Source organism: Octopus sinensis, linkage group LG3, assembly GCF_006345805.1.
Source record: "Octopus sinensis linkage group LG3, ASM634580v1, whole genome shotgun sequence".
In the NCBI taxonomy this organism is placed as follows: Eukaryota; Metazoa; Mollusca; class Cephalopoda; order Octopoda; family Octopodidae; genus Octopus; species Octopus sinensis.
The window spans coordinates 35595477-35617661 of NC_042999.1; the positions used below are offsets into that span (position 1 = coordinate 35595477).

The window sequence follows — 22185 nt, forward strand, 5'->3', positions numbered from 1 at the left end:
CTGCAGTCCAATGAATGAAGTAAAAGAATTATAGATCAGCTAGTAGTCAGAGGAAAACTATCTGCCCTTCCCAGCTAAAGAAAGAAGCTGGGTCAATTTTCAAAACTGATTCAGCCATTAGGTAGATCCACTCTATGTGGAGCAGCAGTTACTCAACATGTGATTAAGAATCTTTGGCACTCACACAATGTAGAGTTGGATATAGACCAGATTTGTTAAGAGTTCTAACTTGCAGTAAGAGACAATGAAGGTCAGTTGCAACTCTGCATTTTGATTGTTTACTATATATATATCTATAACTACTTAATGGTATTAGCAACAACTGACAATTAGCAATTACGTAGTCATTGTGTGGTATTTGAAAAGTCTGACAATGACAGCATTAGCAACTACTGACATTTAAAAACTACTAAATGATATTAGCAACTACTGACAATTCATTTACAATGTTCTTCATTATAGCATCTATTCAGTTGTTGATAACAACATCTGTTCTGTTGAGTGTGATGAAAGAGGGTGATTACTTGATTTCAAGTACCCTACACTTGGGTTCAAATATGGTTAGCAGATTGTATCCCTAAAATACAAATATTCATCATCATCATCGTTTAACATCCACTTTCCATGCTAGCATGGGTTGGACGATTTTGACTGCGGGCTGGCGAACCAGTTGGTTGCACCGGTCTCCAATCTTGATTTGGCAGAGTTTCTACAGCTGGATGCCCTTCCTAACGTCAACTACTCCGAGAGTGTAGTGGGTGCTTTTTACATGCCACCGGCACGGGGGCCAGTCAGGCGGTACTGGCAACGACCTTGCTCAAATCCTTTTACACATGCCACCAGTACAGGTGCCAGTAAGGCGACATTGGTAATGATCACGCTCGAATGGTGCCCTTTTATGTGCCACTGGCATGGAAGCCAGTTGGCTGCTCTGGCAACGATCACGCTTGGATGGTGCTCTTGGCACCCTACTAGCACGGGCATAAGTGCCAGTAAGGCGATGCTGGTAATGATCATGCGGCGAGCTGGCAGAAACGTTAGCACGCCGGGCGAAATGCTTAGCGGTATTTCGTCTGCGTTACGTTGTGAGTTCAAATTCCGCCGAGGTCGACTTTGCCTTTCATCCTTTCGGGGTCGATAAATTAAGTACCAGTTACGCACTGGGGTCGATGTAATCGACTTAATACCTATGTCTGTCCTTGTTTGTCCCCTCTGTGTTTAGCCCCTTGTGGGTAATAAAGAAATAGGTAATGATCATGCTTGAATGGTGCCCTTTAAATGCCACTGGCACGGAAGCCGGTTAGCCGCTCCGCCAATGATCACGCTCGTATGGTGCTCTTTGCACCCTGCCAGCATGGACGCCAGTCATCGAATTTGATTTTGATTTTGCTTTTGATTGATTTGATTTGATTTGATTTCACTTGCCCCAGCAGGTCTTCGCAAGCAGAGTTTTAGTGACCAAAGAAGGAAAAGGTTACGTACAAGTGGGCTGGTTACGCCCAGAAAAAGAATGAAAGAGATGGAAGAATAAAAGAAACATGAAAATCATCATCATCTTCATTTTACATTTGTTTTCCATGCTGGCATGGGTTGGACAGCTGGACAGGAGCTGGCAAGGCCAGAGACTGCACCAGGTTCCATAATCTGTTTTGGCTTGGTTTCTACAATTGGATGCCCTTCTTAATGTTAACCACTTTACAGCGTGTACTAGGTACTTTTCACATACCATCACCAATGCTATTTACATGGCACCATCACAAGTGCTTTTTACATAGCACAATCAACAATGCTTTGTATGTGGCACCATCACTAGTGCTTTTTTACATGGCATCATCACCAGTGCATTTTATGTGACACCAGCACCAGGACAAAGAATATTAAGAAAAATACAAAAAAAAAAAGAAAGAAGCTAAACACCAAAACATTAAAAAACAATTGGGAAAATATAAAATAAAACACAAAAATTCAGATCTAACCTTGTTGCAGAATGTTCTGATATGGCTCTAGCATAAACAGTGGTACTGGCTTCCTCTGGTTGTTTTTTCTGCTTAACTAAACCATGTATAGACTGCAAAACAAGAACAAAATAAATATTACACATTCATATTTTCAATAACAGTAGTAGATTTGATCTCAGTGTTCTGAGATCAAATTATGCCGGAATTACAAATTACTTTTTAACTTTTGTCTTTATGAGAGAATAGTCAGTAAAAATTTATTTTATCAAGTCTAAAAAGGCGCAGGAGTGGCTGTGTGGTAAGTAGCTTGCTAACCAACCACATGGTTCCGGGTTCAGTCCCACTGCGTGGCATCTTGGGCAAGTGTCTTCTGCTATAGCCCCGGGCCAACCAATGCCTTGTGAGTGGATTTGGTAGACGGAAACTGAAAGAAGCCTGTCGTATATATGTATATATATATATAAGTGTGTGTGTTTGTGTGTCTGTGTTTGTCCCCCTAGCATTGCTTGACAACCGATGCTGGTGTGTTTACGTCCCCGTCACTTAGCGGTTCGGTAAAAAAGAGACCGATAGAATAAGTACTGGGCTTACAAAGAATAAGTCCCGGGGTCGAGTTGCTCGATTAAAGGCGGTGCTCCAGCATGGCCGCAGTCAAATGACTGAAACAAGTAAAAGAGAAAAGAGAAAATACAGATATTTAATATTGGCAGAAGGACACAAATATTATATAGATAGCGAGTTACAGTCAATTATATTTGCTCCAATATATGGCTGGTATTTATTTTATCAAGTCTAAGAAGACGATTGACTAAGTCAACTGTAATAAAACATAATGACTAAATACTGCCATCCATAATCCTGATGAGAAGCTCATTCAGTTCTATATTCATGAGATGAGGAATTATGTACATTATTTACATTTGATGGATATTTGTCCTCATCTTGTTTGTTGTTAACACAACGTTTCGGCTGATATACCCTCCAGCCTTCATCGGGTGTCTTGGGGAAATTTCAAACCTGGGTTCTCATTCCTAAGGTATTTTTCGATATTATTATCATCATTATCATTATTATTATTATTATTCAGGTCACTGCCTGGAATCGAACTCGGAATCTTGGGGTTAGTAGCTCATGCTCTTAACCAAAACTCAAAGAAGCAGCACATATGCTAGGACACAACAACCTCCTAAGCAGACCGAATGCAGATATGAATAGCATATGGGAACCGGTATTAAGGAAGAATAGGAAAATATTAGATTTATAAGCCCTAAAATTCACTCCATAATTGCCCACAGGCATATGGCGTAGTGGTTAAGAGCGCGGGCTACTAACCCAAGATTCCAAGTTCAATTCCAAGCAGTGACCTGAATAATAATAACATCGAAAAATACCTGTATGAGAACCCAGGCTTGAAATTTCTCCAAGACACCTGATGAAGGCTGGAGGGTATATCAGCTGAAAAGTTGTGTTAACAACAAACAGGATGACGACAAATATCTGTTAAATGTAAATAATGTAAGAAGCTCGTTCTTTTGTTTTTACATCTGTTTTTTCATACAAGCATGAGTTAGATGAATGCATATGACTGAGACATTCTTTTATAGTGGCATGCCCTTCCTGTCCTTAAATCTTACCTATTTTTTAACTCAGGAAATTTCCATTCCACTTGTCTTTGAAAGCACAGAACAACCAGATGACTTGTTGACAGAGAAATGTCAACAAATTTCACTGTCCACTGTTCAGCACATTTTTTAATGTAAAATCCAGAATTATAAACATTCACACACACACACACACACACACACAGAGACTTTATTCAGTTTCTACTATAACTCAGAGCTATAGTAGAAAACATACTTGCCAAGATGCTATGCTGTAGGACTGAACCCAAAACCATATGGCTGTAAGATGAACTTCCCCTTTATCATTCAGGTTATTCTGTCAGATGTAATGCTTATCTGTGAAGGCACATGGCTTAGTGGTTAACAGTAATTGGCTAACATTTGTAAGGTCATGCATTCAATTCCCAGCAGCATGTTATGTCCTTCGGCAAGAGATTTTATTTCACATTGCTCCAATCCACTCAGCTGGCAAAAATGAGAGGTACCTGTATTTCAAAAGGTTGGTCACGTCACATTCTGTATCACGCTATATCTCCCCTAGAACAATATTTAAGGGCATGTGTGCCTGTGGAGTGCTCAGCCACTTGCATGTTAATTTCATGAGCAGGCTGTTCCATTGGTCAGATCAACTGGAACCCTCATTGTTGTAACCGATGGAGTGCCAAAAATGCTTTTTACTCACATTGTTTTGAATTAATCAGGCATTATTTTGCAGCTTCAAGATTTTAATGATGTGATTGTTTATTTTCAGAATGACATTGTAAGGCAAGTGTGAGAGATTGGATCTGGCTAGTTTAAACATAAAATAGGTCAAATATTTAGGCAGGATAATGCCAGATTGAATGCTAAAGGGTTAACCAGACCTATATCAGACCTGTTCATATAGTAATAAAATACTAGTTAAATGCACTGTGTTGTGGTGGACACCCCAGGTGAGAAGTGGGCTGGTTCACTACTAATAGATAGTGGACATACTCAGTAAGTAGTGTCAGTCAGCGAGGCATTTTTTTGGTTGTGGTAGTGTGTTTTTTACGTTGAAGTAAGTAGCGATATTGTTGTAATTGTTAAAGGTCTCACCTCATGGGTGTACCATGTTTTGTTCCTTGTTGAAATTGCTGTTAGTACTAACGAGTTTTTGTTGAATTGTGTTTTCTCTTCCCATTTATGGGAGAACTGGCAAAAAGAAGTGTAATGGAGAATGAACCAGCGAAGAGCCACAGTTATGCGGCTGCAACTGGCAGAGGAATTGAAGTAGAAGCTCTGGAGGTTCCAGAAGTTAAAATTGAGCCGAAAAAGCTGAAAGAATGTGGCAAGCTATTAGAAAAGGAAGGCCACAACCTTAAATTGATGACCCCGCTCGAGTTAACAAATGGAGCGAAGAAACGAACAGTAATATATAAAACACTGAAAGTATCAACAAGGAAAATTGAAGTGGCAACCATAGAGGATATCGAGAAGTGTCTGAAAATCAAGACTATTGAAAAGGTTGCAAGACACAACAAAAATTTTAGGAAAATAAAAATAAGAAATAAGTGGAAATTTTACCAGTGAGTGTGTTAAATTATAAGGCACAAAAAGAAAATGACTCTCCCCAGACACAACAGAATATGCTTCAACACACAAATTCATATAAAGAATCTTGCAAACCAAATCCAAAAACGAATTATTGTACTGTATGTGTGAGAGGTTGGATCTGGTCAGTTTTAACATAAAACAGGTAGAATATTTGGACCAAATATGGCCAGATTAAATGCTGAACGGGTAAACGTTAGTACTTATTCTCTTAGTCTTTGATATAAACAAACTAACATACTGGTTCTCAAGCAGTGAGTCACAGACACCCATTTATACACCCTACACATATATGTCACTCACGAAAGTATATTTCAACATTTTCACTAGTAGCATTTAGATCCGCTTGCTCTATTTGCTGAACAAATAATTATTGAAATAGCATAATAATGTGACGTAAAGGCAATATAAATGATAAAAATGATAAATGATAAATGATAAAAAAAAAAAAACAAACAGCTCAAATTATTAAAAAAACACCAATTTGTATATTCAATACTCAACAGGCATGACTGTGTGATTTAGACGCTCACATTGTAATCATATGGTTTCAGGTTCAGTCCCATGGTATAGTATCATTGCAGCTTTGTAGAAACTGCAAACTATCAGTGGACAATGGATGGTTTAACTGAAAGCTGCATGGCTTGTAAAACTGCTAATACACTGGTGTGTAAAGCATAAGCAGCGATGGATTTTAATAGTATTTTAAGCTGTGATGATGGCTTGTAACAATAAATTGTGCACCTGTTCATGTTTTAGATGTTCATGAAAATTATCAAAGCTAGTTTATTTTGGACTAGCTACATATTTCCAAATGTGAAGATGCATGGCCCAGTGGTTAGGCTGTTGCACTCAAGATCGCTAGATTGGGGTTCAATTCCCTGACTGGGAAACGGGTTGTGTACTTGAGCAAAACACTTCATTTCATATTGCTCCAGTCCTCCTTTGACCAAGTGGAGAATATTGGCCTGCTCACCTAGCCAGCAGGGTGGCATCGTTTGAAGGCTAAAACATTTCAAAAATGTCTTGTGATCAACGATGTGTAACAACATCTGATAGATGTTTGGTAACATGATATAATTCAAAATAAATTGTAACATTGAGATATCAAGTTATTGTTGATAAGTGAACAGCATAGCTGTAATGATAGTCTAGATCAGTGCTTTTCAACCTTTTTGCTGGAGCGGAACCCCAAGGAAACATTCCACTGGCTCGAGGAACCCCTGTGCAATAACTTAATTGTCTTATGCACACATATCTGCACAGGAGAATTTAAAATTATTGCCGATTTTAGCAGTTTTGTAACTTCTTGCGGAACCCCTGGACTGTACTGGCGGAACCCTGGTTGAAAACCACTGGTCTAGATGGCTGTTCTGTGTAGCTGTAAGTGAAAGACTGGATTATTCTACTGGCCATGTGACTGTCTGTATATCAGTCTGTGGAGAACTGGAAGTTCACAGAGAAAAAGTATAAAAGAGTGAATGAAAGTGCAGAAGAAAAGCAAATGCAAACAATGATTCTTTTATCATTTAATGTCCATTTTCCATGCTAGCATGGGTTGGGTGGTTTGACAAGAGCTGACCAGCCAGGGAGCCGTCCAGACTCCAATTGTCTGTTGTGGCATGGTTTCTACAGCTGGAAGCCATTCCTAATACCAACCACTCCGAGAGTGTGCTGGGTGTTTTCTATGTGCCTTTACACAGCACAGGCCCGTGTGCATTTAATGTGGCATCGACACCTGTAAAGAGCAAGCCTGTATGTATGGATGACTGTGATTTTACTTAGCTTCATGTGTCTTATCAAGTACGGCAAACCACCACAAATCTCCTGGTCCCTTATCATTTCCTCAGTGAGGCACAGCATCTCAAGATCCTTTCTCATCACTTCGTCCCACATCTTCCTGGGTCTACCCCTTCCACAGGTTTTTCCTCTACAATTAGAGCTCAGCATTTCTTTACACAGCTGTCCTCAACCATGCACATCACATGACCAAACAAGTGCAGTCAGTGTTCTCTCTTGCACACAAAATATAATGCCTCTTATGCCTGGTTTTCCTCTTAAATCATTTACACTCTGTCGTGTGTGCACACTGACATTACCCATCCGGCAGAGCATACTAGCTTCATTTCTTTCAAACCTTTGTAAGTCCTCTGTAGTCATAGCCCATGTTTCACAGCCATGGAGCTTAGCTGTACATATACAGGCATCATACGATTTGCCTTTCACTCTGAGGGAGAGACCCTTAGTTACCAATAAAGGTAAAAGCTCTATGAACTTCACCCAACCTGTTCTTATTCTAGCAACTACGCTTTCAGCACTTCTTCCTCTACTGTTAACTTTGTTACCTAGATAACAGAAGCTATCTACTATTTCTCTGAGCATTTGAGGAAGTCTATTGTGTGTGCATTTTCATTACTTATAGCACAATTGACACACACAAAGACTATTTTCTCTGTTAAACTTCCTGTGATACCGCTGCACCTCTTACGGCGTGGGCATGGCTGTGTGGTTAGGGAGCTTGCTTCCTAGCTACATTGTTTCGGGTTCAGTCCCACTGCGTGGCACTTTGGGCAGGTGTCTTCCACTATAGCCCCAAGTCGACCGAAGCTTTGTAATTGTATTCGGTAGACGGAAGTAACTGCCGTGTGTGTATGTGTGCGTATAGTGCTCAGTGCCTCTCCGAAAGAGAGAGAGGGAAAGCTTTCACTGGGTACAACATATGGAGTTTCTTCTTACATATCCAGCAGATCCATCTCCCTAAAAAGACTTGTGATTTGTCTGTTTTCCTACTCACTAGAACTTTGGTTTTTCCTAAATTAACTCTAAGGCCCCTAAGATTCCACATCTGAAATTTCTTCTCAAGGTCATGTAGCTTATTCAGGTACAAGAACAAGGTCATCAATATAGAGGAGCTCCCAGATTTGAATTCTTCTGTTATGGCTTGAGCAATTTATTTTTGGATAAGTCCATCGTAAGAACAAATACTTTAATTTCTCCCATATAGAAATACATCTTTCAATGTAAAGGGGGTGAGCTGGCAGAATTATTAGAACGCCGGGCAAAATGCTTAGCGGTATTTCGTCTGCCATTACATTCTGAGTTCAAATTCCGCCATGGTCAACTTTGCCTTTCATCCTTTCGGGGTCGATAAATTAAGTACCAGTTACGCACTGGGGGGAGGGGGGGTCAATGTAATCGACTTAATCCCTTTGTCTGTCCTTGCTTGTCCCCTCTATGTTTAGCCCCTTGTGGGCAATAAAGAAATAAGAAATACATCTTTCAATCCCAGTTCAAATCCTGGGAAAGGCAGTTCAGAAACAGATATTTCAAATATTTCTATTCAAAAGATATCAGCGTAGCAAAAAAACAGTTTGAGCAGAAAATTTAACATTTAGAGTAACAGCTAATTAATGTAAGCTGAATGAAGCAAATTAACATGGCATTAAAGCAATCATCAACAGCTTATGCTTGTACTACATGCAACATTCTGCAGAGGTAAATTAGCACAACCTGTATTACATCATGTTTGTACCTTCAAAGAGTAGAAACTCCATTCATGCCAATTCACTTTGTAATACAAAATATTAATAGAATAATAAAAAAAAAACTAAAAAAAAAAACAGAAGCACATAGGACATGCTCTTAATTTTACCTATAAACAAAAACTAAATCACTGTGATAATCAGGACCTCTCTTTCTCCCTATATTTTACAGGATGTTGTCAACCCTCCACATATATATATATATACATGGGTAATTATTTTATTTCGTATATTTTCATTTGTCTTGTTTAATGCTTTGGTTTTGTGCTGAGTTTTATTTGAGAACATACTCTTTGTGGAGAATGGTGATTTGACGTCTATATCTAGCATGTTGACTGTCCACTTTTCGTGTTCAGTCCTTAATTGGTATATAAAAATATTTTAATCTTCGGACTCTTTTAAATATGCTAGACCACTGGTTTTAATTGACTAATATCAATTTCTACCCTTAATTAATTTTATATAAAATATTATATATATATATATATGTGTGTGTGTGTGTCCATTTACTAAGGTTGCTCATATATAAAATCACATCTAGTTATCGCTCTTACTTTCACATGCAAACAAATGATAGGTTTCATGTCTACTAACACTATAACAACAACAACAACAACAAAAAAAGCATCACACACACACAGCATTCTCTACTACTGTTATGACTAAGTGAAAACATGCTGACCTAAAAATGTTTACTTGAATACTGACTACATCAGTCTCACTATGGCTTGCCAAGGTCACAGACATTGATCTTCCTCATTTGGACTAACTTGCTGTATAAATAAAAGGTTATTTTCTTCCTTCGTTCACTAGAAACCAAAAGCTCTCTTTTTAACTAAACAAAACTAAATCTGCTGCACCTTTAAACTGATAAATAACAAAGAGCCTCAACAAATCACATCCTCAAAACTTGACAAAAGAACAGTGATGGCACAACTGACATTTTGTGGCCCTATTTCCTTTCTAACTTTTGTTTTTGTTTTTGCTTCATTATTAGAAATATTATGTTAAAACTTTGAGGGCGTGCTGAAAAGTTCCTACCTTTAAGTAAAAGAAAATACAGGCGGATCAGTTAATTATGATTTTATTCTACACATTCCCCTCTCAAATTCACACACTTATAGGCGCAGGAGTGGCTGTGTGGTAAATAGCTTGCTTACCAACCACATGGTTCCGGGTTCATTCCCACTGCGTATATATATATATATATGTGTGTGTGTGTGTGCGTGTATGTTTGTGTTTCTGCGTTTGCCCCCCTAGCATTGCTTGACAACCGATGCTGGTGTGTTTATGTCCCCGTAACTTAGCGGTTCGACAAAAGAGCCCGATAGAATAAGTACTGGGCTTACAAAGAATAAGTCCCGAGGTCGAGTTGCTCGATTAAAGGTGGTGCTCCAGCATGGCCGCAGTCAAATGACTGAAACAAGTAAAAGAAAGAAAGAAATTCCCCTCTCAAATTCACACACTTATAGGCGCAGGAGTGGCTGTGTGGTAAATAGCTTGCTTACCAACCACATGGTTCTGGGTTCAGTCCCACTGGATGGCATATTGGGCAAGTGTCTTCTACTATAGCCTCAGGGCGACCAAAGCCTTGTGAGTGGATTTGGTCGACAGAAACAATAGAAGACCATCGTATATATGTATATATATATATATATATATATATGTATGTATGTATGTATGTATGTATGTGTGTGTGTGTGCATTTGTGTGTCTGTGATAGTACCCCAACATCGCTTGACAATCGATGCTGGTGTGTTTACGTTCCCCTAACTTAGTTCGGCAAAAGAGACCGATAGAATAAGTACTGGGCTTACAAAGAATAAGTCCTGGGGTCGATTTGCTCAACTAAAGGCGGTGCTCCAGCATGGCCACAGTCAAATGACTGAAACAAGTAAAAAGAGTAAAAAAAAAAGAGTCCTTCAGCTTCAGGTTTTCTAATCCCTGTAAAACACCAACCAGGGCTTTTGTGATACCTTTAAAGCCTGGAACTTTTCAGCACCCCTTGTATATTTTACATTTCTTATAATCTAAAACATGGGTCACCAAACTACAGCCCACGGGTCGGTTCTGGCCCATGATGTCAATTTGTCCGGCCTACCGTCGTATACTCTTTTACTTGTTTCAGTCATTTGACTGCGGCCATGCTGGAGCACCGCCTTTAGTCGAGCAAATTGACCCCGGGACTTATTCTTTGTAAGCCCAGTACTTATTCTATCGGTCTCTTTTGCCGAACCGCTAAGTGACGGGGACGTAAACACACCAGCATCGGTTGTCAAGCAATGCGAGGGGGACAAACACAGACACACAAACACACACATACATATATATATACATATCTACGACAGGCTTCTTTCAGTTTCCGTCTACCAAATCCACTCACAAGGCATTGGTCGGCCCGGGGCTATAGCAGAAGACACTTGCCCAAGATGCCACGCAGTGGGACTGAACCTGGAACCATGTGGTTGGTTAGCAAGCTACTTACCACGCAGCCACTCCTGCGCCTATGCTGAAAAAAATAAACTTGCTTTTATACTGCTTCATACATTTCTTAGATTACATATGTCGTATGTATACTGACTCAGTCATGTCATGCACTGTGTATTTCACGCACCATAATAATTACTGCAGTACATCACACGTGCCTTGGGCTAGTCAGTTATTAGTGATTACAATTAAAACAAGAATATCTGATGCCAAGGCCTAAGGCTGCTTTTGTTTTTTTCTTCGCCCATCGTTATGGCTACTAAGAAGAGAACGATTGATGATGAATGTCGCATTTTCAATAAAGAATGGGAAGAAAAGTACTTCTTTGTGTAAACAAACGACCAGTTGCCTGATATGCGATGAAAGTGTTGCTGTTATCAAAGAATACAATATTAGTCGTCACTACGAAGCAAAACATCTCTCAACACATTCTAACTATTCTGGAAAAGTTGCGATCCGAGAAATTTGAATCTATGAAACGTAGTTTGGAATCTCAAAGGAATTTCTTTACAAAAAAAATTGGTGAAAATGAATCTATCATTTGTGTAAGTTACAAAATAGGGAATAAGTTGGCACAGAGTGAGAAAAACCATTTACTGATGGAAACTTTATAAAAGAGTGTATGATAGAAGCAGCAAATGACTTGTGTCCTGAAAAAGCTAACATGTTTGGTTGTATCAGCCTTTCAGTGGAGGCGCAATGGCCCAGTGGTTAGGGCAGCGGACTCGCGGTCACAGGATCGTGGTTTTGATTCCCAGACCGGGTGTTGTGAGTGTTTATTGAGCGAAAACACCTAAAAGCCCCACGAGGCTCCGGCAGGGGATGGTAGTGATCCCTGCTGTACTCTTTCACCACAACTTTCTCTCACTCTTACTTCCTGTTTCTGTTGTACCTGTATTTCAAGGGGCCGGCCTTGTCACTCTCTGTGTCACGCTAAATATCCCAGAGAACTACGTTAAGGGTGCACGTGTCTGTGGAGTGCTCAGCCACTTACACTTACATTTCACGAGCAGGCTGTTCCGTTGATTCGGATCAACCGGAACCCTCATCATCGTAACCGACAGAGTGCTTCCATTCCATTCCATCAGCCTTTCAACAAGTTCAGTTGTGCGGAGAGAGAGTATACATTTACAGATACATGAGAAAGCTAAGAAATTTTTATGGCATTCTCTTGGATGAGTCTACTGATCTCTCTAGTATGTCACAACTTCTTGTATTCATTCGTAGTGTTAATTGCAACTTTGAGATTATAGAAGAAATGGCATCTGTTTGCAGTATACATGGAACAATAACTGGAGAAGATATTTCCATAGAGGTGCAGGAAACTTTGCAAAACTATAACCTTCAGTGGAATCAGCTTTGGTGTGTTACAGTCAATGGAGGAAAAAGCATGGCAGGAGTGAGGAAGGGTTTGGTAGGGCAGATCCAGACCAAGTTGGAGGAGCTTCAACTTCCGAAAGCTCTGTTTATACACAGCATTATACATCAGCAAGCACTCTGTGGAAAACACTTAGATGTTTCTTGCGTACTAAAACTGGTTACAACTGTGGTGAACTTTATTCGGAATCATGGGCTTAATCACCGACAGTTCCAGGCTTTCCTTGAAGAAATGGATTCTAATTTCTCTGATTTGCCTTACTACACAAAAGTGAGATGGCTCAGTTGCGGTAAAGTCCTGTTTCGTTTTTATAAGCTCTGATCTTTTTCTCACCGAAAAGAATAGAGCTGATCCACTGCTGTCAGATCCTTCATGATTATCAAAGTTGTCATCACTTCTCATATGAATGAATTGAATTTAAAACTGCAAGGAAAGAATAACCTTGTCTGTGATCTCTACAGAATTATTACAGCATTTCGGAAAAAGCTATCATTGTTTGAAGCACAACTTGAAGGAGGAAACTTCTTTCATTTTCAGTGTTTTCAAGAGTTTTGCACGGAAAATGTGGAACATGTTAGCCTCGACTTTCAGAAAAAATTAATCGGGATTTAAATAAGCATTTTTCTCAAAGATTTTCAGATCTTGACAGAATTGAGAACGAAATTCTTTTGTTTGAGAATCCCTTTGGCTGTAATCTTGATAACATGCCAACTGAACTACAACTGGAGCTTATTGACTTGCAAGCTAATACCTTGTTGAAAGAGAAGCACAGAGAAGGAAAACTCATTGAATTTTATCGCTACTTGCCTGCTGATGAGTTTTCAAAATTGAAAAAATTTGCCTCAGGTATAGCATCAATGTTTGGAACAACTTATGTTCGTGAGCAAACTTTTTCAAAAGTGAAGTGTGTGAAGTCAATACCTCGAACAAGGCTCACTGATGAACATTTGAAAGCAATTCGTATAGTTGGCTGCAGCAATTTTAAAACAAATGTTGATGATATTTTGGAAGCAAAACGCTAGTTTCACAAATCTCATTAACTTTTGTGCTGCTTACTTTTTATGCAATCCAGCTGTGCGCACCGTTTCTAAAAATTCTAACTTTGTAATATTTTGGTATTATTAAAATATGTTTATTGTTTTTTTTTTATTTTGTATATTTTATGTATTGATAAATAAATAGGATGACTATCTTTATTTTTTTGTGTACATTCAGTGTATTCTATATTGGTTTGAATTGAACAAAATATTTATCCGGCCCGCACTTGGCATTCTTTTAGTTATATCTGGCCCACTATGAAAAAAGTTTGGTGACTCCTGATCTAAAACAACAGATGTCTATAAATATGACAAGAAGAGATAAAGGATTTTTCTGTTTGGCAGCCACTTTTCAATTTCTTCAATTTTTGTTCCAATTGATTCATACTTGGCATATTGGGGTAGTTTTGTAAAGTAATCATTGTCTTGAAATTCATTTTTGTCATAAACTATTGAAATTTATATGAATACACCAAGTTCTGAAATTTACATTACACTTTAAAATTTCTACAGGTGCAGCCAAACAGGAAACATGAGATAAAAATAATTGAAATGCTTTTATAGTTTTATCTACACTTTTGACCTGGTTCATGTATCAATTTAACTGTAACAAGCTTTACTCATCACTATAAATTGTTCAGGTGGGGGGAGGCTGAAAAGTTCCTGGCTTTAAGGGTATATTGAATGGCCTCCCCAGTTCATTTACAAGGCTTGGAAAAGTTGAAGAACTGCTGAAATAAGTGTGTGAATCTGAAAAGAGAATCATAATTAACTGATCCTCCCGTATTTTCTTTTATCCAAAGTTAGAAAGTTTTCAGCACAATCATATATCTCTCTATATATATAAACGGCAAAATGTCTGTGTGTGTCCTTTATACAATTTTTCAGTTAGAGGGCTTGCACTTTCTATGGTCATTCAAAATCGTCCAAGGGTGGTCGTGCACATCTTTACATTTCCCCAGTCACCCCGCAAAGCCATTAAAAAATCAATAGAAGTGACTTTTTTGTGAATTTTCTATCCAAAATCCAATCAAAATGCCCGAAACTTGATATGCCAATTGAATGCATTGCCGGGTCATAGTGCTAGTATATGATATGAGGTTTCAATTTTGACCTCAAGAAAATATTACACAGAGATAATATATACAAAGGAAAAGAGAATGTAATAAGTAAGCACAAAGAGGTGAATGACATAGAGATTAAATAGAATACACGTTCGCATTGTTTTAGCCTTCGAACGACGCCACTCCGCTGGCTAAGCGAGCAGGCCAACAGAAGAAAGTGGGAGAAAGAGTGGTGAAAGAGTACAGCAGGGATCACCACCCCCTGCTGGAGCATCGTGGAGCTTTTAGGTGTTTTCGTTCAATAAACACACACAACGCCCGGTCTGGGAATTGAAACCGCGAGTCCGCTGCCCTAACACTGGGCCATTGCACCTCCACATATATATATATATATATAGTTATATATATATATAACGATAATAATAATAGTAATAGATTATTCATTTTTATACTTTTTGTGATCTAGTTATATATTTTATAAAAATATATTTTATCTTTTATTTATGATTTGGTTTATGTCTATCATTGTTTGAATTGCATAATAGTGGGTTTTTTTCTCTAATTTATATTATGTATTTATATATATATATATATATATACACACACATATATATACATATATATATACATATATATATATATATATATATATATATATATATACATATATATATACATATATATTTTAAGCAAGAATATTATTGACAGTGATTTCTCTGCATCTCTTCATTACTCCTCTCATTAATACACAAACACACACACACATATATATTTTATTATATATCTTCTCCATCATTTTACTATCTACTTTTCCATGCCTGCAAAGTCACACAAAGCTTATTGCAACCCATTTTCTATGGCCTGGTACTCTTCTTGTTGCCAACTCTAACCTGTTTCCAAATTAGACAAGTTTTCTTTATTTCAAATACAAAGGACACATACAAAGTTTACCCTAGCACCATCGGAATTGCCTCTCTGCTGCTATCCCAAATGCAACAAGATGAGAGATATACCTAGAGAGCTTGTAGAAATGCTGAAGTATAGATGAGTGGATGTTTGTTATGTACAAGAGACAAGATGAAAAGGAGCCCTCAAACAGATTCCACAAGAGCAAGGTACACCATCATCATCATCAACATTTAACGTCTGTTTTCCATGCTGGCATGGGTTTGATGGCTTGAGAGGAATTGGCAAGGCCAGGGGCTGCACCAGGTTCCAGAATCTGTTTTGGCTTGATTCCTACAGCTGGATGCCCTTCCTAACAGCAACCACTCTACAGAGTATACTGGGTGCTTTTTACATGGCACCTTCACCAGTGCTTTTTGAGTGGCACTAGTACTAGTGCTTTTTACAATGCACCAGCACCCACACCAATGCTTTTTACATTGCACCTTGGTCTTAGGATCTCAATACTGCTGTGGTGGGCAGTTCTTCTTGAGTACAGCAATGCACCACATATCTTGGTCCCCTCTCATTTCCTTCATAAGGTTCAGTATTTTGAAATCAGCCTTCAATATTTCATCAAAGAGGTGCAAATTATTTTCAGTGGGAAAAAGTGATGCAGGGGCCGGAGTTAGTATATTGTAAGAAATGAATAGATATGGTAACTGAAGTAGCCAGAATATGCAACAGAATAACCAAGCTTAGGTTAGTCATAGACATAGCAACAGCAATAGTTACTTCATAAACATTACATTAACGGCTGATCAATGAATAGAAGGACCACTTTCATCTAGCCATTCTGCAGTTTACCGAGATAACAGATGATGCTGACTTCATTATCACAGCTACCAATTTCAATAGGCATGTCAGAGGCAACAGTATAATGGCTTTTCCGAAGTATATGGTGTTTCAGACGGTTGAGATGTCACTGTGCAGAAGGACATAGGGAATAAGAATGATACACTTTCTCTTGTTGACACCAAAACAGTGAAGTATAGAAGTGCTTGTATGAAAGAATGTTGAAGAAAGAGAGAGAGAGAGAGAGAGAGAGTATCTATTCTGAAAAGATCCAACAGTGGAACCAACCATCAAAACTGACAGCAGTATATTAGACAGAGCAATTAAAGATATAAAGATAGGGAAAACAGCTGGTGCATTGAAGATAGTTACTGAGATGCTTAAAATATATGGTGAAACAGGTGTTACAGGCCAGTCACTTTGACATTCAATCAAAAGGTATCACATCCTATCACCATCATCTTAAACTGCTACAAGGGTAAAGAAGATACATGAAAGAAGGAAAAGCATGGAGACACCAAACTATTAGACCAGGTTATGATAATTACAGAAAAAAGTCATTACAAAATTAACTAGGAACAGGATTAGCAGGCACAAGATAGTTTGGCTTTGTGCTAGGAAGAGGAACTATTGATGCCATCTTCTTAGAGAAGCAACTGCTGTGGAAGTATCTGGCGAAGAGTAAGCCCCTGAAAAGACTTTTGACTAGGACCCTCACTGTGTGTTCTTGTGGTCGCTATGGAAGTGAGGGATAGACAAATAGTTTGTGAGGGCCACACAAGCCATGTACCGAGGGGTAATCAGCATGTTGAGAGTTAGCAATAAGTTCAGCAATGACTTTAGCATGAAGGCAGAATCCAGTAAAGCTCAGTATTCAACACCTTCCTGTTTATTATAGTCACTCAAGCCATAACAGAGGAGTTTAAATCTGATTGTCCATAGGGATTCCTATATACTGATATCATAGTTCTTTTCGCAGAATCTGTAGAAGACTTAGAGAAGAAACTCCAGAGACGGAAGCAAAACCTAGAATTGAAGGCCTTAAATACACATATATATAACAAAGTGGAGTTGTAAGGTACCTAGCAATAACTAAAGTTAGCATATGATTCACTTCCTCAGTTACCTTCTTGTGTTGCCTGCCATCACTCCCTTTTGCTCTCAATGAGCCAGTCATACTCTCTTTTGCTCTCAAGCCAACACTAACACCCTTCTATACTACCAGCCTATACTTCTCTTCCAGGCAACCTATTACTGATATCAATCACATTCTCCTAACAGTATTTCTACAATCATCCATCACTCTCTTTCTGTCTCTCACATTGCACTATTATTGCTTCTTTCAATAAGGCAGAGAGCTGGCAGAATCGTTAGCACACCGGGCAAAGGTAGACGGAACACATAGAAGAGGGAAACCCAGGAACACATAGGATGAAGTACTGAAGGATAACCTCAGGACATTGAACCCTTCAGATGAGATGACAAAGAACTGAGATACCTGGTGCTTTGCTGTACTCAAGAAGACCTGTACTCCACTGCAGAAGTATTCAGGCCACTCTCTCTGGTGAAGAGGATTGGCCTGCAAGTGTCCTGTAACAGTGCCACATAAAAAGCATTGGTGCTAGTGCCACATAAAAGCACCCACTACACTCTGTAAAGTGGTTGGCGTTAGGAAGGGCATTCAGTCATAGAAACCATGCCTAATCAGACTGGAGCCTGGTGCAGCTCTCCAGCTTCCCAGCACTGGTCAAACAGTCCAACCTATGCCAGATGGAAAACAGACCTATGATGAAGATGATGTACACTTCCTGTAAGAGGTCTGTTGGTTCCTGTTGTTGCAACAGATATCAGAAGTAATATGAGCTGTTGTTAAAATGCAGTCCAGTGAGTTTGTAGTAGTCCTTGATTTAGCTTGGTCAGCTGGAAGCATGATTGTGAAGTTATTGGTGGGAAATTAAAGTAAATATGCTGAACCCATGTTTGTTCTGTTACATCTGATATAGGTTACCTGGTAAAAATCTGTATGTAATTTGGTGCACGATAGGTGGTCTACTATGGCTGTTATGAGACAATCAGCAACCTAGCCACTAGAGAACAGCTCTATTTTTGTTGCAGCCAACTGCCAGCCACTTCCTTGATTTAAATGACTTAGTAATACTTGCTAATGCAACATCCAGTCTAAGTTATTGATTGGTCTGCAAGGTGATGACATAGAAACATCTATGGGTACCACTAAGTCTAGGTTGATAAACAGATTATTGTGACAGTTGATTGGTACAGATAATGATGCCATTGGTTAGCATAAGTGAAAGCCAGTCAGCAGATAATTTGACTGCCAAGGAAATCAAACTGTACATCGGTGGATTTATATTTATGTCACTGGAATGGCATGAATATAACAAACTGAGATATTCATTAAAAAATATTGCTGCTAAATTTAATGACTTGTGCATAACTTTAAATCAACATTTAATTTATGGTAGTTAGGAGGAATTAACAAACAAAAAAAAGCAAAACAAAAAGAAACATGAAATTTCTAAGAGGCAGATTTTCTACAGCTGAATGCTCTTCCTGTTACCAACCTCCACCTGTTTCCAAACAATGTAGTGTCTCTCCATGGCCAAGTGTAACAGACTTGGGCCAACCTAAACCTTGTGATTGGATTTAGAAGAAGAAACTGAAAGAAGCCTTTTGTGTGTGTGTGTGTGTGTGTGTGTGTGTGTGTGTATAGGGTGTTCACAAAGTCTCCCAGCATAAGTATTTAATGGTTTTCGGGCGATTCTTGTACACTGGTCCTTTACTTGTTCCCCAAGAAAAAAAAAGTCTGGCGGTGTTAAATCAGGTGATCTTGGTGGCCAAAGTTCCTTGGAAATAATCCGTTCACCGAAAAACTCTTGAAGTAGCGCCATGGTGATGCACAGGATGAAAAAAATTCACTGTGGAGAGACTTTTTGAAGACCCTGAATATAATGTATGTATATATCGGTCTCTGTGTTTGTCTCCCACTACCTCTAGACAACCGGTGTTGGATTGCTTACGTCCCCGTAGCCTAGCGGTTCGTAAAAAGGAGGTGGATAGAATAAGTAATAATTTTTTTTTTTAATTAAAAAAACAAGTACTGGGGTCGATTTGTTCGACTAAACCCTTCGGGGGCAGTACCTCGGCATGACCGCAATCCAAAGACTAAAACAAGTAAAAGGAATACAGTAAGTGACGATTCACAGTTCACTTTCATTTCATTGATGCTTAATGCAGATTGCTTACGATAATTTTCCACGTCACTTCAATTTCCCTTTGTAATAAAAATGCGAAAGAACACCGAATATAAATACACACACACACAGAGAAAGTATGTTCGATTCCTAGGAACCTTTCATTCAATGATAGGTAGGTAGTAGAATCGGTTGAGTATCGGACAAGTTATGATACTGGTTATCTCCCTTTACAGCCTGATTTCAAACCCCGACCAGGTCACTTCAACTTCAATTTTTTTTCTCTCTCAATAAAGGAAGATACTCGCGTGTTGTAGTTTCTTTCATAGTCTTAATATTGAAATAAATTTGTTAATTCTCTTTAAAGAGATTATAGCAAAATAAACTTTATCTTTTATTGTTTCAGTCATTTGACTGCGGCCATGCTGGAGCATCGCCTTTAGTCGAGACACCGACCCCAGGACTCATTCTTTGTAAGCCTAGTACTTATTCTATCGGTCTTTCTTGCCGAACAGCGAAGTGTCGGGGACGTAAACGCACCAGCATCGGTTGTCAAGCGATGTTGCAGGGACAGACACACAAACATATACATACACACATCATCATCATCATCGTTTAACGTCCGTTTTCCGCGCTAGCACGGGTTGGACGGTTCGACCAGGGTCTGGGAAGCCAGGGGCTGCACCAGGCTCCAGTCTTATCTGGCAATGTTTCTACAGCTGGATGCCCTTCCTAACGCCAACCACTCCGCGAGTGTAGTGGGTGCTTTTTACGTGCCACCTGCACAGGTGCCAGGAGGGTCTGGCATCGGCCACGATCGGTTGGTGCTTTTAACGTGCCACTGGCACATACATATAACAAAGTGGAGTTGTAAGGTACCGCACGAGTGGAATTATATACGAAAGAAGGTTTGAAAATGCAATTTTAAAAAGATGTTTATTTACTTTACCGGTTTCACTCTTTAGAAAAAGATTGTCAAAAGAAACATGTAAAAGTTTGGTTGTCACAAAATGCTACAATACATATATACAGTCTTTGGTAACAAGAACATGTTAAGAACATAAAAAAGTTTAACAAGTTCATGAAAATATTGGGTACAAAAGATTCCAACATCAATATACATTCTCAAGAAAATGTTAAAGATAGTTTCCAGAAGGAATTATTAAAAAGTTCAGCGGAATATTGGTATTGTATCTGTATATTCATACACGCATAGAATATTGGGTGTCACAAAATACTACAATACATATATACATACATACATATATATACAGACACACACACACATATATATATATATATACATATATATATACATACATATATATACACATACACACACACACATATATATATATACATACATATATATACACATACATATATATATATATATATATATAGGATCTTTTCGGTTTGAAAGGCAGTTTTTCTAGCGGTGTTATATGAAACTGTCACCCATAATTATGACCCTAGTATCGATCTATTGCATCTCAATGTGTTAGGGTTGGTTAGGGTGGGGGGAAGGGTATCTTTTTTCTTCAGAAATGTAAATAAACCCATTCTGTTTCTTAAACGAGGAACATATTCATACGGCACAGAATGTTTTCACCTTCAATAGACGTCATTGGTTGGTAGAAATTGAAGAAAGAAAAAAACAACAAATATCTTACAAACTATAGAATTTTCTCAATAAAGCCAAGAGAAAAAGATGTTTTATAAACACATTCTACTAGTATACGAAGTTTAAAAGTGTTTAGTTACGTGGAAATTATTTTAAAAAACTGCCGTTCAAACCGAAAAGATCCTATATATATATATATATATATATATATATATATATATTATATATATATATATATATATATATATATATAGGATCTTTTCGGTTTGAAAGGCAGTTTTTCTAGCGGTGTTATATGAAACTGTCACCCATAATTATGACCCTAGTATCGATCTATTGCATCTCAATGTGTTAGGGTTGGTTAGGGTGGGGGGAAGGGTATCTTTTTTCTTCAGAAATGTAAATAAACCCATTCTGTTTCTTAAACGAGGAACATATTCATACGGCACAGAATGTTTTCACCTTCAATAGACGTCATTGGTTGGTAGAAATTGAAGAAAGAAAAAAACAACAAATATCTTACAAACTATAGAATTTTCTCAATAAAGCCAAGAGAAAAAGATGTTTTATAAACACATTCTACTAGTATACGAAGTTTAAAAGTGTTTAGTTACGTGGAAATTATTTTAAAAAACTGCCGTTCAAACCGAAAAGATCCTATATATATATATATATATATATATATATATATATAACTTATTGTATCTCATGTCAGACACTGCAGTAATTTTATGTCAATGACTTGAAGCCTTGAAGCAGTTTGTATATTCTTTTGTTTTAGTTGCTGCTACTTTTTCTCCTGGTTGCTGGTTCGTAAGTTAGATGTCAAAATCTGGTCCACGCACTTGACTAAGTCGTGCAACGTAAAACTAAATATGATGTACGAATGAAAAACCTAATATAAGTCGAAAACACACAGAAAAAATAAACAGAAACTCAAATCCAAACT

At 38.3% G+C, this 22185-nt stretch overlaps 1 protein-coding gene across 2 annotated transcripts in view; it reads right to left on the bottom strand.

Moving 5' to 3' along the window:
* LOC115209394 (steroidogenic acute regulatory protein-like) overlaps positions 1–22185 on the bottom strand; it is an 80347-nt gene that overhangs the window by 46210 nt on the left and 11952 nt on the right. For both annotated transcript variants that reach the window (XM_029777784.2, XM_029777785.2), the window contains exon 2: positions 1977–2068. In XM_029777784.2, the coding sequence (XP_029633644.1) occupies positions 1977–2068 (92 nt within the window). The remainder of the gene's footprint in view (positions 1–1976; positions 2069–22185) is intronic.